The 16,550-nt window shown below is 47.5% G+C and overlaps 5 protein-coding genes across 5 annotated transcripts; 1 reads left to right on the top strand and 4 right to left on the bottom strand.

The window, feature by feature from the left end:
• Window positions 1-3,127: 3,127 nt before the first annotated feature.
• Window positions 3,128-4,550, bottom strand: EI90DRAFT_3132905 (uncharacterized protein; the record flags this gene model as incomplete). Its single annotated transcript, XM_039064522.1, has 5 exons — window positions 3,128-3,472; window positions 3,527-3,694; window positions 3,732-3,959; window positions 4,013-4,146; window positions 4,211-4,550. 5 exons carry the CDS (start codon window positions 4,548-4,550, stop codon window positions 3,128-3,130), a joined length of 1,215 nt encoding a protein of 404 aa, XP_038909907.1.
• Window positions 4,551-4,651: 101 nt separating this feature from the next.
• Window positions 4,652-5,287, bottom strand: EI90DRAFT_3082659 (uncharacterized protein). The gene has a single exon (XM_039062022.1). The coding sequence runs from the start codon at window positions 5,176-5,178 to the stop codon at window positions 4,951-4,953; it is 228 nt and encodes a 75-aa protein (XP_038909906.1). The 5' UTR covers window positions 5,179-5,287; the 3' UTR covers window positions 4,652-4,950.
• Window positions 5,183-6,449, bottom strand: EI90DRAFT_3082657 (uncharacterized protein; the record flags this gene model as incomplete). Its single annotated transcript, XM_039062021.1, has 3 exons — window positions 5,183-5,456; window positions 5,540-5,944; window positions 6,046-6,449. Coding segments are annotated over 3 exons (950 nt in total), but the record flags the coding sequence as incomplete, so codon positions are not given.
• Window positions 6,450-13,617: 7,168 nt separating this feature from the next.
• EI90DRAFT_3132903 (uncharacterized protein) lies at window positions 13,618-14,463 on the bottom strand (the record flags this gene model as incomplete). The annotated part of the gene is made up of 4 exons (XM_039064521.1): window positions 13,618-13,928; window positions 13,980-14,091; window positions 14,296-14,394; window positions 14,443-14,463. 4 exons carry the CDS (start codon window positions 14,461-14,463, stop codon window positions 13,618-13,620), a joined length of 543 nt encoding a protein of 180 aa, XP_038909904.1.
• A 969-nt stretch (window positions 14,464-15,432) lies between these two features.
• On the top strand, window positions 15,433-15,855 carry EI90DRAFT_2875785 (uncharacterized protein; the record flags this gene model as incomplete). Its single annotated transcript, XM_039053879.1, has 1 exon — window positions 15,433-15,855. A coding segment is annotated over one exon (423 nt), but the record flags the coding sequence as incomplete, so codon positions are not given.
• Window positions 15,856-16,550: the final 695 nt, after the last annotated feature.

Genomic DNA, 16,550 nt, shown 5'->3' with positions numbered 1-16,550 from the left:
TATTGGAATAGATTCCGAAGCGCTCCCGGTGATCGAAGAAAGTGGCAAACTCTGGCGCGAGCTAGTTGCCGTTCATCCGCTAGCATACACTTCGCGCTTAGCTCAACTCAATCCACACGTCTCTCAGCAGTCTCGGACAGTATCCCAAGGCCCTCCCCATGATAGAAGAAGTTGCCTGGAGAACAGTGCGCTAGTTTTTTTTACAGAGCCACACTCCCACGGCCCAGGTTTTATCACCCATGGCCTCGCTGTCACGTGGCAGTACGGCAGGGTCTATCAATATTTTGACTTAAACCCGAAGATCACTGACACCAGACGATACCAACCAGACTACCCACACTTCATGTATAGAAAGTCCCGTATCGACGGGATTGCCACGACATCACGAGGCCGCGGGGTATTATGATAGATTTATCATCATCATTTTGACTTACATGATGTACATTACCTATAGCTACGTGCATACAGTCTATCAACTACGCTCAGTGCCAACATCTGTCCTCAGCTTGTTGCCATTCATCCGGCATCAATTTGGCTAGTTCACTGAAGGATGTCAAAGCGTCTGAAGTGCGGGACCCAAGACCTTTTGTGCGACGAATTTAGAACTGTGAGTTGGCCCAACTTGGTTCCCAGGACCGTTAAACGACAATTAACTAGAATACAAGGGTCCTTACGCGTCGCTTGGGAGTTGTGTGAAGCCCGCGCAGCAGAGCCACGTTGTATCCTGTCGAGTCGCTCGTTTCTTGATGTTCCCCACCCGAGCTATCGTCATGCGTAATGTCGTGGCCTTCTAGCTGAGCCTTCCTTCCATGCCGTCCTCCATAGCAAACGCTTCCATCCGAAGTCGAAAGCTGCTCAGTTGGCAGCCGAACGCTCTCAGTGCCCTCAGACAGCAATTACACCGTTATTCGGTTACGTTACATTAGTATGTAGTAGCTAAGGGCATATGTTCGCAACTAAGCTCTTGATCGCGAACGCCACATCCAGTGCTTTTAGCAGTGTGGTCCTCAATCGCCACTCTACAATGCTGACCACATGGCATTTAGCTTCTCCCTTGAGCTTTCTCCATTCGCCGTGTATCCTATGATACTGGAAGCCCACGCTGCTGCTGCATGTTCGTTCCACCGCCAAATTCACCGAACGATATCAACATGACACCCAATTCCGTTCTCAGCTAGGCTGTTGGCCGGACGGCCCCATACCTTTGCCCACTATCCCTCATGCAGTGCATCCAAAAGCATCATCGCTGACACTCCCAAAAATGTGACAACTGTCAGACTCTCTTACTAAGCCCCTTGTCATCCTTCTTCATGACCCTTTTTGACGGTTTCGTCGACCCACATCAGGCCAAACAACAACCCATGGGTCATCCAAAATGACATTCAACACAACTCGCTAACATCGACAACAAATCCGCTCACTCGCAATCACCTAGGCTCGGCTCACGAACACCATCGAGAAACATCACGTATAGACACCACCAGGCACTAAGCCTCAAGAAGGCCGTGCACCTTTACTCCGATTCTCTTTCTTTTTTCTTTTCCTTTTACCTATCAACAACAAATCTACTCATTCGCAATCACCTAATCTCGGCTCACGAACGCCATCGAGAAATATCACGTACAGACACCACCGGGCACTAAGCCTAGGGCCGCGCACCTTTACTCCTCCGATTCTCCTTTTTTTCCCTTTTCCCTTTTTATCTATCCCCGAAAAAGCAGGGTTTCACCACTTGCAACCTCCCACGAAAAGCCTAGGCTTCCCCACTTCCCCCACATATCGCAGCCAACCTCGAGTAAGCCGCACTACGTACAACTTACCCCCCACCCATGTACGTCACGTAACAGACATCTCACGTCATCAGTCCTCAATCTCCGTCATCCACCAACATAATATTGATCCCACCAATCCCCTTCGCATCAATCCTCTCACATGTCAACACAGATCAACGCGATGTGCGCCAACTCGCTGGCCAGTGAATCCAATCCTGCAATGTGCTCTGTACGCACTTGCCATAAACCTTGTGCTAAACGATGAAACATGTATTCAACTTGCTTTCATGGCCAGAATAAATGCGTGATACATAGTATGAAGAAATGCTGGAACTGGCTCCAAATGTACATGCAAGCAGGCAAACAATGCAAAAATGTTGTTCATCGATGACTAATTTGGCAGCTAGTAGTAGTTAAAAAAAAACAAGGTGTAAGGCAAAATCCAGGTTCGAGAATACGACAATATGAGAATATATTGAGACAAAAAAATGGCGATGGACAGAGGATGGGATGAATGACACCAATATTGGGAAAATGAGGAAAAGGAGAAAAAAAATACCACAAAACAAAACTTGACAATCACGTATAGACACCACCGGGCACTAAGCCTCAAGGAGGCCGCGCACCTTTACTCCGATTCTCTTTCTTTTTCTTCCCCCCCTTTTACCTATTCCCGAAAAAAGCACGGTCCCACCACTTACAACCTCCCACGAAAAGCCTAGGCTTTCCCACTTCCCCCACATATCCACCCACGCACAGCCAACCTCGAGTAAGCCGCACTACGTACAGCCTCCCCCCCCCTCTCCTCTTCCGCTTTCCAGGCTCCCGCCCGCCCCATCCATGTACGTCACATAACAGACATCTCACATCATAAGTTCTCAATCTCCGTCACAGTATTGATCCCGCTAGTAGCTCCAGCTTCCCATCCCCTTCGTATCGATCCTCTCACGTCCGCCACAGATGTCAACACAGATCAACGCGATATGCGCCACTCGCTGGCCAGTGAATTCAATCCTGCAATTCCCGCTACAGAGTAGCGGGTCTTGAATGCGTAAACTGTGCAAGAGCAGACTCCTCCCCAGCTAATTGGAGTCAAGTTTCGGATAAGTTACTCATTCCGACGGTGGGCACAACTATTACATAAGTCACCGTCGTAATGTTGGTTTGTTTTTTCGTCGAGACCGACCGAATGCACTGAAACCGGCCGGGTCGACATTTGCGCTCCAGCTGGGCCCGTGGCCCGTAGTTCCAGATGGTCACACACGGTGACACAATTTGGTGTGGAAGCAAGTAGAACCAGAGAAATACACACAACATTGAAGTAAAGGGAGAGGTTGGGTGGAATGTGAAAACCATTAGGCCACCAAGGAAATGTGCTGAATGTGCCGAGTGTACCGCAACATCTCTAGAGCTTTAGACAGCTCTTGAACTGCATTTGGCTCAGTCATGAGCGAAATCGGTTCAGGTTCTCGAAAGAGAAGCTCCCGTACATGGTCTATGGCGCCAGATGAATGAAGAACCCATGCACAGGTTGCATGCAGGGCGATGAGACGTGGGTCAGGAGGATGGATGACCTGATCATCTTCAGTTTTAGCCTCTTTGAAGTTGACAATTGGTCGAATTCCAAATTCATTTAACATATTGATGCCCCCACCGTGCTGTGGAACGTAAGCATTGGGAATGATGACGTTCTCATCATCCTAGATAACAAGTCAATCCAAGAAACAAGGGTAAAAAGTGACAAAGAAACGTACTAGAGCTGGCACTAACCACAGGTCGAGGCTGTCGAACTGCTTGTGCGGTGTATCCGATGCTGTGAATGCATTCAACGGACTGTTCAGACAATGATCCCCAAGCATCTGGATGGAGGAAAAACCTCCAAACCGCTCGATCAATGCCGCTGCCTTCTTTGCCCACTCGAGCTAAATTAATCAGATAAGGCACGGAAAAAAAACCGACCTTTGTTCCCGATTCTGACTGGCAATCGATGTCCTCCGATAGAGATTTACTGACAATGTGAGCGACATATGTCTCACTGGCCTTGGGTTTTGTTCCCTCCACACCCATTTCCATTTTAGCCACATTGGCTCGCTGTCCTGCCACTTTGAGTTCCCCCGGTGTATGATGCACAAAAGACTTATCCAAAAGACCAGTGAAGACACAGCGATTGTCATCACGAAGCAAGATCTGACCGAATGCATCGATGAGGGGATAAGAACAAGTCAGCAAAACATACTCACGAGTGGCCTCAGCCTGCTATCGGGGATCGAGGACCGTTGGAGTATAGGAGCCACCCTCTCCTCTGCTTGCTCGAAAGAATCTATGGGACTCTGACTCATTGACAGTGAGGGTGTGAGGCCTTTGGGATTGTAAACTAGGGAATAGCAAGTCAAAGATTGCTGGAAATGAATAAAAAAATGCTTCACAAAGAAACTCACATACACGAGTTAGCCCAAAAAGGTACAAATGGGCGAGCCCAGCCAATTTCTCTGCTTCGTCCGCCTTGTCCGTGCACTCGATGATCTCACGGGTCAATGCGTCACGCCCTTGCTCATTGGGAGCCCCAAGCAAACAATAACCGAGGAAACGTGCAACTATGCGTGGATTGAACTTGGACCCTGTGATGCACTCCTTCTGCTTCTGAAGCTCAGGCACATAGACATCCCATCCATCCAACCGCTCTAGGGAAAGGCATTGCCTATATGCTTCCCATTGTTTGGGGCTCGTCAGTTTTGGCTCTCGAGGTAGAGCTCGTCCACGGTGAGGACCGAATTCCATGGGTTGCCCAAAATAACACACAATAAATTCGGCCAACTCCGCCATAATTCCCGCTACTCTGGAGTGGGTCTTGAATCACTGCGTTCAGAGGACAATTATTCCTGGGCTGAAATACTATACTTGCTTTCATGGCTAGAATAAATGCGTAATACATAGTACGATGAAGAAAAAAGAACTCCCTTGTTGGAATTGGTTCCAAATGTACATGCAAGCAGGCAAACAATGCAAAAATGTCGTTCATCGATGACTAATTTGGTGGCCAGTAGTAGTAAAAAAAGTAAACAAACAAACAAGGTGTAAGGAAAAATCCAGGTTCGAGAATATGAGAATAAAAAAAATGGCGATGGACAGAGGATGGGATGAATGACACCGATATTGGGAAAATGAGAAAAAAAAAATACTACAAAACAAAACTTGACAAACAAAGCAATTGTGTCAATATTGTCCATGTTACGAAGGTGTCCGAGTTCACAGGTCCAGAAAGATCACACAAGAAAGCGAGAATCATTCGGCGAAGAAATAGTGTGGCGAGAGTGGGAAACAAAATGGGAAAGGGAGGGGGGGGAAGAGAGAGAAAAAGATGGCATGCTGCGATGAATAGTGGATAGATCGATGTAAACAGAGACATAACAGGGGGGGGGGGGGGCAAATTAGAGGAGTCATGACCCAGAAATTGAAAAAAGACCTCCGGAAGACGACGACGCCAACTTCGCCGCCTCGACGCGACGTGACGCGATATTCCATTTCGCAAAACACAACAACTCCTCATTCCTCTTCTCCTCCGTACCCATCCTCAAAAACATCTTCATCCTCCTCAGGACCACCCACACTGAAGATGATCCTCCTCCCACTCCTACCCACCGAATTGGCAGAAGAACTAGACATCGTACTCGCATCGCTCTTTCTCTGCATTGAAAAAAAATTTTAAATAAAACCCGAATCTGAATACGGAACGACGAAAATGAATGAAAAAAAAGAAAAAAACTCACCCTATGAGCGTACTCTCCTTCCGGTGGATCACTCCCTTCGCTCACAGGCTCATCTGCAACGCCACCACCACCCGCAACCACAGTCTTCGCCAAAGGTGTAAACCCAAACGCAAACCCAGAACGAGCATAACAATGTCCCGACGTTCTTCTAGGATTCTTACACCCATCGTACTGATGCTGTTGATACTGACTCGGATGCGAATGGGACTGGGCTCGTAAGTGCGAGGAAGTCTGGGTACGGGCGGTAGGAGTGGAAGTGGGAGTGGGAGTGGAAGTGGTGAGGTGAAGTTTGGAAGGAGATGAAGTTGAGCGGGATGCTGGACTCAAACGGGTGTTTGCTAACATAGTGGGGGAGGTCGTCACCGCTGTTGGAGAAGGATGATCTTTCGAGAGAGAGTCGAAAAGCTAGAGCGAGAAATGAGTGATATTCAAACAATAGAAAGGGGATACGAAAAAGGCCTCCAAGGAAGGAAAGGATCGTGTTAAGCAGAGCAAAGAAAGCTTACCATCTCTTCTCTAACTTTCTCGTCCCATCTACTACTCGTCCTTGCCACCACCACTGCACATCGATCTGGAGTCATATACGGCAAAAGGTTTAAATCTTGGCTGATAGAAGGTAATGCTGTTATTTTTGTACGGCCTGAGCGGGAGGAAGAAGAGGAGTAGGTTCTAGGACGAGTTGTTGTCGTTTCGGTGGTGGTGGTCTCAGTGGGGTTAGCGGTGGCGGGTGAATGAGGGGGGGAAGGTCCGGAGGCGAGTGAGATGAAAGAGGAGGAAGGGGAGAGAGGAGATGAAGGAGAAGGTTGTTGGAGGAAGACAGACGTTTGAGAAGGTTGGTGTTGGTGTCGTTGTATTGTCGGTGACGTCGATCCCGAAGTCGATTGATGATCCGGGGAGGTTGTATTCATTCTCTTCTTAGAAGAGGCAGCTGGCGATTGTGAGCGAGATGGTGATGGTGGGATAGAAACCGACATGACGATCGTCGTGGATTGAGAGGAAGAAGAGGAGGAAGAAGTCAAGGTGAATGCTTTGGAAGGAACAGGGACGGATGGGAGATGAGTGCAAGTTGGCATGTGCATAAGGAAATATTTTATTTAGACCCCCAACACGGACTTTGTGATTCTCTCAGGCTTTGATTGTGTGGCGAGGCCGTGAGTATTGTGGGCGGTATTAGTTACAGTTTATCGCGTGAGTTATCCCGTGGGGGGGTGTGGAGATGAGCGTATTTGGAGTAAGTTGTGGGTAAGCGGGTGGTTTCTTGCCAAGGTTATATGGAGATGTGATATGTGAGACAAGAAAGCAGGCAAATAGGAATAGGATCGTCAAGCTCAAGTAAAAACGAGAAGGAAAGCAAAGCGCAAGAGGGCTCGTCCAGGTACCGCTGAGCTCAGGTTATTGTTTTATTGTATGGTGGATCCTCCTCGATCGATCCTTCCCGATAGTCTCAGCACAGGTTATAACCCAAGTGCAGACCTGTTTTTCTTCCTGCGAAGAGAAAGGTGAAGGGGAAGGAAGGAGTGATGCAGGACGACGGTGAGGGTTGGGATATATATATGCCATACTTGTGAAACGGAGAGTGGAAAGTAAAGAGAAATGAAGGAGAACCAGGTAAACGAGCCAATACAAACATATTACCCGGTTTTAATTTATTCGTATTTTCAGCTGATCACATTCAATTGAATCGTTACCTTGTTTAATATCGATTCTTAAATCCCCCTTTTCAGGTGCAACTCCATCTGTGGTGCTAGTTCTCCCCTTCCGCTCACCTTCGCCGTCAGTCCGGACCACCTTGTCAACGCTCACTTTCACTTTTCCAGGCGAGATGTATGTAGAAAGGTAATAGGAAAGGTAATAGCAGTAAAACAACTCGTTCCGACACATAGATATAAATGGAAACGTTCCAGAACGTCTCAGGTTCCATTCATATTTCTGATTGGTCACCCTAATCCACGTAAGAGCACAGTGTTCAAGAGTGGAGCTAATGATCTTCTCTTCAGCTACATAGGCACATTAATACGTATAGCTTCCCTTCCCACCAGCGCAATCATCTCTCCGAGCCTAGTACCTGAACCTGCTGCACTCCGTAGTGCGGTCCAGGCCAAGGTGGATATCATAGCCCACAAGCCCATATTACCTGTTGTTGTAAGATCAAGACATTCAATCTCGAATTAACTATCACACTAACCCAGATCGGGTCCATCGCGAATTTGTCTGTAAAACTCACCACTTGATCCAGGCCTAGCCTCAACGATCTCCTCTCCATGCGAGATTACTACGAGGTCCATGTGGTTCGATCAATTCGCGTATCAAGCGCAAACTCATGCACAAGCGTTGATACGCTCCTTATTTACATATCCGGCTTGCGCCGCGACCTTGCTTTCCTCTTTCAACTTTGAAAAATGATTCTTCCATTCTATCCATCGATGCGCGATATGTGCCGCCTACCAGAATAGGAGGAGTCTGACCCGCTCTCTACAATCGCACTATACAGCAATGTTCCACATGACTTTTTGGGTATCCATGTTGACTTGCACTAGGGCCGGCCGTACTGAACGCATTTCCCGGGCTTCCTCAGGCTATATGCGGTGCGCGGCAACGGACCCGTAACGCCCTCATTTTCCCCAGATATTGTTGTTATGCGCGGTCTAGACCAATTAATCGTACAATTGGACGTTTCACGGAGCCTCTCAGTATTACAAGACATTCGCTAGACGGCTTTCCTGCTAAATACCCAACGCGGCACATGCAACAACATCATTTGTCTTACTGAGTTATATATACACATATCATATCTGTGATGTTCTCCCGTCCCGGCTCCATGACGAACGTCTATATACGTCCTCCGGCAAATCACCCGTAGCAGAGTGACTCTGGCACCTTTAGCCAGTAAAGTATATGCAAACCATACCCAGTGACCAGCAAATCAAGCGCGATCTTCATACATTCATCTTATCCGCCCACTTCCGATCTCTCTGTCGCACTGCATGGCACATGCACAACATCTTCCTCGCCGAATGTCCATCATGATTCGCCGTCCATTTCCAGTCACTTTCTCTTCCCCAATGCACCCAACGTACGGCTGAACATAAACAGCATTATCACGAGTACAAGTGTTGTACTGTATATATGAAGCAGGTTGCAAAGCTGGGTCCATCAGGCATGACCACTTACATTCGTCTATCAATTAATTGCAAAGTGACTCACCATCGATATTATACGTAAATGATCGACCAGCGTCTCTCTCTCTTCCCTGGGCCCTGGCTTCTCAATTGTACTTACCGACTTAGGTCACTTTCCTCATTAGCCACTTGCTACAGTCAACACCAGGCCGCGTGCCGCCCCTAACCATCAGGCCTCGCGCTACATAATATCAAAATTACGCCCATGTCCACGGAGAACTTGTATGTGCTTACCCTTCTACAGCTGAGGGTTCCCCGTTCAGCGAGATCAGCTGTTTGAGCTATGGGATGAGCTGAGGTTTAGCCGGTGGTTACTAATACCGGGGAATAATTTACTTAGGAGAGGCGGGCCGATTGAACCGGTTGCCGGTTGTTGCTGGTCTTGCCCATGCTCGTGCAATTCGATGCGTGCGGTTGGGGTCGGAATGCGAGTGAATACCGAGTTATAGCTCCATACACATATCTATGCGCACGTCGTATTGCCTCGGTGAATCCATGGCCGAGGCCCTGTGGAGTGATATTAATCGTACACGGGGCTTCGAAGCCATGGGATGTCGATTCGGCGCAATTATAGAGCCTAACATTTCAAGCTGAGCGTATGTGAATTCGTGTAATACAAATAACATTTTTAGGGTTGCTTGCCCAGTATACGACTCACACAATGTCATATTGACCAAAGGTTCTAGAACTTCCCTCTACAGACTGATATCTATCTCCGCTCCGGCACATATTTCTTAGCTTCGCCTTCCCTTCCAAGACGCACAAAGAAGATAAGACGGACGAATGAACTTTCCCCACTTGGAATCGTTATGGGTCTAGAACCCACGTAGAGTCGAGGTTCCCAATCTCGATCTCGCGAGTGGCTACATACTACTCCGAATGAATCGCGACCTTATATTTCTTTCAGATCTTTCATAGAACGTACGTACGATCCAACGGAGTCATGTATCTGTGGTCCATGACGTTTGATACGACGGAGATATGCAAGGATGCTCATCTCCGAAGGTATGATCAATCAATCATGGCTATGAAGGTGATGGATGATATTGTGGTTGTGGTTGGGCTGGGTTTAGTTGCTCTGGGTTTTAATGTGAGATTAACCGATATGAAGGGCACAAGGGCACACGAAGAAAACACACAGCACGATCGTCCAGCGCAGAGCACTAGCCAATATTAGAGTGTGTTATTCCAGAACTTGCGACTGCAGGTGTGGCCGGCGTTCGTTGTACTGCTACCCTAAGGGCGGCGATTAAAGGAAGGGTTTGAAGATCCATAGTGACGCTCGTTATCGCGGATCAGGGACAACGCCCGCAAGGAGTTAACACCATGATCGGGGCTAGATCGCGTGTGTCGTATCCATTAGGGAATCGTGGCTGACCGAAGGAAATTTGGTTACTACGCACTGGGACATAGTGATTGTATTGCAGAAAGAAACTTGATTTGGCGGTGGGATACAAACAAGGGCCGATTCCCTAAACATCTACCACGAGCCTAGACCCTTGACCGGGAAAACGGGGCGAAGAATATGAATGTGTTCGAACCTGATTGTTCTGAAGCAACCGAGCCAGCTAGCAATCGGGGTTTCGAGCCGGTGGATACTTGTTCTCGACCTAAAACACTAGCCCATCTATTCTCCCAGGCCCGCCTATGCAGAGGTTCTAGAACGAGGCTCGAGCCGTGGGTACTGATGATGGTGGGAGTAATGAAGACTAGAGTCTGCTGGGGCAGCCAAAAGTGTCCGTGTGGCGATGCCTGATGTGAGCGTGATTTAGAGGTCCCCTGCGAAGAATATTTTAATTCCAACACATTATTATTATTATTATTATATTAAGTAATAATCACCTTAGGCAAGTTGCATAGGTCAGGATGTTGTCTAGGTAGACTACCACAGAAACATCCAAAAGGTTGGTGAAGATCATATTGACAAATCGCTGCACAGAGGGAATTAGTGATGCGTAAAAGATCATCTTAACCATTGTATAATATGCTCATTTTTAACATGATTAAAGTTGTGTTTTACAACGTGGTCCATTGCATTTTACCAGGATCCCTTTACCACGTTAAAGGATGTAGATGACCTGTTTTCTAATGATTCTCCACCATGATAACGAGTGTAAACGGTCAATTTACAAGGGTGCATTTTGTAATTTACCAGTCGGATTTCGTCATTTACGATGTTGTTAATTTGGTGAAAAACTGTCAGGGCACACCTGCCTGACCCCGTGCTGCGCCCCGCGCCGTACTGTTCTACTCCGCGACCCCCGCTATCAGCCCCGTCCCTCCTTCCTCACTTTTCCCCTTTTCTCTCCATTTCTATTCTGCAGTCGATTTCCCTTTTCTCCATGTACCACTACATACCTAACCCCGCTTCCCTGATCGCCGCATGCGCCGCGCACACTCCTGCCTACTGAACGGCTGCCTCCGGGATCTCCCACGGAGACACCCGGGGAGGTGCGGCTGTGCGCGGAGATGACGTGGCCTCCTCCACGTGACCCTGACCGCATGTATATAATAGCGCCTGGGGTGGGAACAGAAGAAGCAGCCTTCTTCTCAACTTCCCACTTCAGGTAAGTACCATAGCTTTTCCCTTTTAATGATAACTCAACTTCCCACTTCAGCCTAAGTGGTCGGGGACGCTCACCCCGCGACGGGATCGCCGCTACGCACAGCCGCTATCCGTCCCACCGAGTCCCGCGTGCAGGGACCTCGCCGCTTTCGGAGCTGTCCCTGACAAAAACGTGGTTATTTATGACTACATTTATGGCGATATACAGCGAAAAATCTAGGCTACAGTTGCGATGAATTGAGTGAGGAAATGAAATGCCAATTTGAGTGACAAAGAAGAGCTGATTCGGTAGAGCATGAGGCAGGGTTGAAACCTTGGAAGCACGGAGTAGAGTGTGAGCAAGAGATAGAGTTGAGCGTTGAAAGAGGGCTCGCGGCTCTCGATGCCGACTAAGCTTGTGGGGCCAAACTCTCCAAAATCCTACTTTCTTGACTAAACTTGCTATGCTCTCGATCCTTAACTCCGTGGTGAGTTCTCCGGGATTTCCGCAAGGTCCGGGCTCAACAAATCCACTACCCACTCGTTGCAGGCTAGATTGTTGCCCTTATTCCTACTGTTGGAATCCACTCACTCACACCCACTCTAGCGCGTCCTAGCACCTTAGAGAAATTGGGGGAAGGGAGAACTTCTTTTCCAAAATCCGGTATGTACAGGATATAAGGAACAATTATTTTTAGAATAATTGATGGGAAATATTGGTACCATATGGCACCTGCATACCTTATTAGGCGAAATAATAAAAAAGGGTAATAGTATCAATAAAAGAATATCAATCAATATCTGAAATGATGGCAAAATATGAAAATATAAGGAAATAAGCGATTTCTCAGCGGATTTACGGAATTAAAGGCCAAAATTGGAAATGAAGCCGGAGATAACTCTCACACAGCCGATAAGCATTTTTACCACTTTATTAGACGCCGTGGGAACGAGTGAGGCTGGAATTCTGGGTTGCCGCTTGAGATTCCCACGCCCGCACATGCTCGTGACCTTCCGTGCCTAACCTGTCCAATATAGAACTCCGTCAAATCTCCACCGATTAGGACGTTCTTGATATCGTCGGAATCGTACGAATTAGCACTATTTTTAGATACCAATTCTGTACCGAGTTGTTAACGGAATAACCGCTTGCTCTAGTAGTAAAGCTCAGTCTCACTATATGCACGAGAACTATTATATTACCTAGTAGTAAAGCTATAAGGTAATATACAATGAGTTATAAGATATAAGAAAGAAAGAAAGATAACTAACCTCAGTCTCACTATATGCGCGAGAACTGAGGAAAAGGGAAACTAATTCAAAAGATTGAATATAGTTTGTGGACTTCGCGGATAAGTCCGAAGTGACCAAAATAAGTAAGAAGAAAAGGTGTTGTGACCAAGTAGTCACGCTACCGCGGGAATGTGGCTGTCCGGGCGAGTTCCTCGCTCGGGTGTGGGAATGTGGCTGTACGAAAACTCGTCCGGCCTCCCATAGCACACGGTTCCTCCAACAGTTGTCGCATGAATAAAAGTAGATTTCTGAATGTTGGAAGCGGGTATCTGAGCCGGCTCTGTGCGTGGGCGATTATCCCGCCTACAGCGTCAATCCGGTACAGTTCAATCTTGATATATGCTGATTCAGGGTAACCTAATGAAAACGAGGGCCTTGGACTGAGAATAAGATGGCAGAAGATCAAACCATAAGCGGACTTCAGCCCTTGCGTGCAGCTTCGCGAGGCACAGGACGGGGTCTTTTCTTCTGAGATTGAGATGGGCCAGGTTCATTTGCAACATCATTTCGGGTATTCTTCTTTCGAGGTGCTGCCATACTGATGGCCATGGGGGTTCCTTTTTTTGCAGTAGAGGTAGATGGCATCAAGTCCTCCATTGTATGGACTTGGTCATTGTTATCGCCTTCGGATTCAGGTTGTTCGGGTATGGTATTGTTTTTTAGCATAATGACACATTAGCAACGTAGCAGAAAGTGGGAGAGGCGGACTGGAAAGGAAACTAATGTAGGCCAAACTACGCACCATGAGGCATCAACCTTTTCCTTTTCTGCTCACGTTCATCAGAAGGATTGTTTCGGGTATTCTTTCGAGGCGCTGCCATACTAACGGCCATGGAGGTTCCTTTTTTTGCAGTAGATGTAGATGGCATCAGGTCTTCTGTGGCATGGACTTGGTCATCACTGTCATCTTCAAATTCAAGTGGCTTGTGTTTATTGTTTCCTAGTTGTAAGGATACGTTAGTAAGGTAGTAGAAAGGGGGGAGAGCTAGACTAGGAAGGAAACTGAGGGCGCACGGGGGGGCCAGACTACACCACAGGTGGATGCTATAGAAAATATAGGGTTATGGCAGTTCCAGGGCCGGGGTTGGACAAGATGACAGTAGACCGCTCAATAAAATTGTCGGCACAAACATATGTAAATACATGTTTCGAGGCTGTCCTCCAACAGATGCACGAGCCTTTCCCTTGTGAAGGTGGCCTTTGGCCGATGTGTTAACGTTTGCTGGGGATCCTAGCCCTTGATCTTCTTGGTCTTCAGCAGTGTCATCATCATAACTCTTGTTGTCATCTTCGGCATGAGCACTTGATGGATTCATTATATCCTCCTCCTTCACTTCAGCAGAACCCGAATCTGATGATGAATTTATTTTCTCTGTAGTTGACAGTGAGTGTGTACCCCAGACTGAGAATTAAAAGTACGTACTTAGCAACCTGCTGTAATTGCCTCGTGCATTGACTATAACGTTCTGGACCAGGACCTCGGCAATCCAGCCCCCCTCATACTCCTCTTTGAGGTTGGGATACTTGTTGAAGATCTAGGGAGGATCCAGATAACAGTGTTACATGCAGAAGTAAGTGTGACATGCCTTTTTGAGTATCTCATGCTGCGCCAACACAGAAACTCCTCGCCATGTAATTTGCCCAACATTCAGTATTATGGAATGCACCGCAGCCCTGATATTCCTCTTTCCATCCACATATCAGGCATTGTCGAATGAAATTTGATCTCAACCACTCACCATGAGTACATTATACTGGACATCATTCAATCCCAATGTTTCTCGAGGCGCATACTTTTTACTGTTTTTGGTGCCACGTGGATCGGGAATCTTGATCTTCTAGGCCTAGGACGCGGGCATCAAGGCTTGGGCAGTGGGTAGACTGACCTTGTTTGTTACAGGGGGCATGATGACTTTCTAGAGGAGAAAGACGCGTCCAGGTAGGAAGCATTTGCAAGATTGCTGTCCATGACTGGGTACGAGTACTTACCTCAGAAGGATATTTCTGGGGGAGTGTGGCTAGTTGCAGAAGGGAGGGGAAGTTGAATCGGGAGGAAATGAGCAGGTTTAGGTGAGTTGCAGAATGTGTGGCAGAGAGAATAAACGTACGAAGTGTTGCGGAAATTGCCGAGAACAACTTAGCCCGATCTCAGCACCCACTGTTGTAGAAGCACTTCACAATCCCCACACTCCACTCATCATCTCCACCATGACATTCATGGAGGACACATCCGAGAGGGTTTGTCCTTGCTGTGGCACTGTTGGTCTCTCAGAGCGCACCATCAGGCGCCATCTTCAGTCTGCTGACCTCAGATCGATGCACTCAGAGTTTCACCAGAGAGGGAGATCGATACACCTGGATCTGATGCCTATGAAAGTCCAGACAACGATTCAATTGATTTTTCCTGTGATTCCAAACATTTCAGTTCCCCAGACAGCATCAATCCTCACTCCCTTGCACACAACGAGACAGCTGGAGGCCCTGACCCGGTTGACTCGCTTAGAAAGCTGTTTTCTGATCTTTCCCTTGTTATCGAATCCCACCCTGTGCCAGAGATGCTCGAAGACTGCGAGTCTGTTGGCGATGAACTGGATGAACCACTTCCAGTGGACGAAGTGGACATAAATGACTCTGATGAAGATTCTGTTGTGATGGACGAGTCTGATAGTATGGAACTTGACGAGGAGCTCCAGGATATGTATAATTTTAGTAAGTGAAATCTTCCCGGCCACTCTGACATTCATACAGACACCGACTCCTTGACGGAAGATGACATAGACTCAATCAAGATGTTCAGCCTCATCAGTGAGGGGAACATCTCTCGAAAACTTCATGCGACACTGGCCCGGCATTGGGGCTACTGCATTTATCTCGAATCATTGTATAAATTAAATCGAAGGATCACGATGCTTTCTGGTGTGCAATCTGTCTCGTATGATTGCTGCATCAACAGTTGTTGTGCTTTCATTGGGGACGATCTTTCCAATGCCGATGTATGTCCCTTCTGTCAAGAACCACGATTTGATGCCCACAAATGCACTCGAAACATCTTCGATTACATCCCACTCACACCTCGCTTCCAGTCCATGTTCTCAAACCCCTCCCTTGTCAAAAAGATGTCATATCGTTCCACCTTCCGATTTGATGAAAGCATCTTTGAGGATGTTTTCAGTGGCTCGCACTACCAGACTCTCACTTCTGAGAACGTTATCATCGATGGCATCAAATATGCCCACACCTTCTTTAGCAACCCAGAGGACGTCGCTCTTGGAATCCTTACAGATGGATTTCAGGTTTTTCATTGAGTGCGAAATGGATCTGCAACGTGTTGGCCGATCATTGCGATCAATTTCAACCTTCCACCCTCCGAACGAACACATATCTGCAACATCATTCCAATCGCCATTATCCCAGGTCCAAAAGCACCCCATCATATGTCCTCATTCTTATGGCCACTCATCAAGGAATGCAAGGATCTTGCTGCTGGAATCTGCGTGTATGACACACTCCACAACAAGTGCTTCAACTTGCATGTCTATCCCATCTCAGCTCACGCAGATATGCCAGCCGCAAAACATCTCACCGAGCTCAAGGGGTCAAATGCATATTGCCCCTGCCAAGCATGTGAGATTACTGGCGTCCGAGGCAATAATTCTTCTGTTTATTATGTACCGCTCACCCAGCCTCACGTCCATGGGACCAACACCACTGAATGGGACCCCGAATCACTCCCGATGCGCACTCAAGAAAGATACGATTCCATGCTCACTGACATTGCATCTCAAAAAACAAAAACCGCTCGTGACGATCTCCACCAATAGTATGGCATTTCACACATCAGTGCCATTTGTGAGATTCCATCCATCAAACTCTTCACCTCCTTCCCACACGAGTGGATGCACTTGGTTCTTGAGAACCATGCAAAGAACCTGGTTCTTCTTTGGAAGGGAAAATACAAAGGTCTGGTTGACTGTTACGGATACGGAGTCTCCAT

The sequence above is a fragment of the Cantharellus anzutake genome (genome assembly GCF_015039405.1).
Source record: "Cantharellus anzutake strain C23 chromosome Unknown EI90scaffold_94, whole genome shotgun sequence".
NCBI classification, from domain to species: domain Eukaryota; kingdom Fungi; phylum Basidiomycota; class Agaricomycetes; order Cantharellales; family Hydnaceae; genus Cantharellus; species Cantharellus anzutake.
This window is presented reverse-complemented; position numbering and strand designations above follow the sequence as displayed.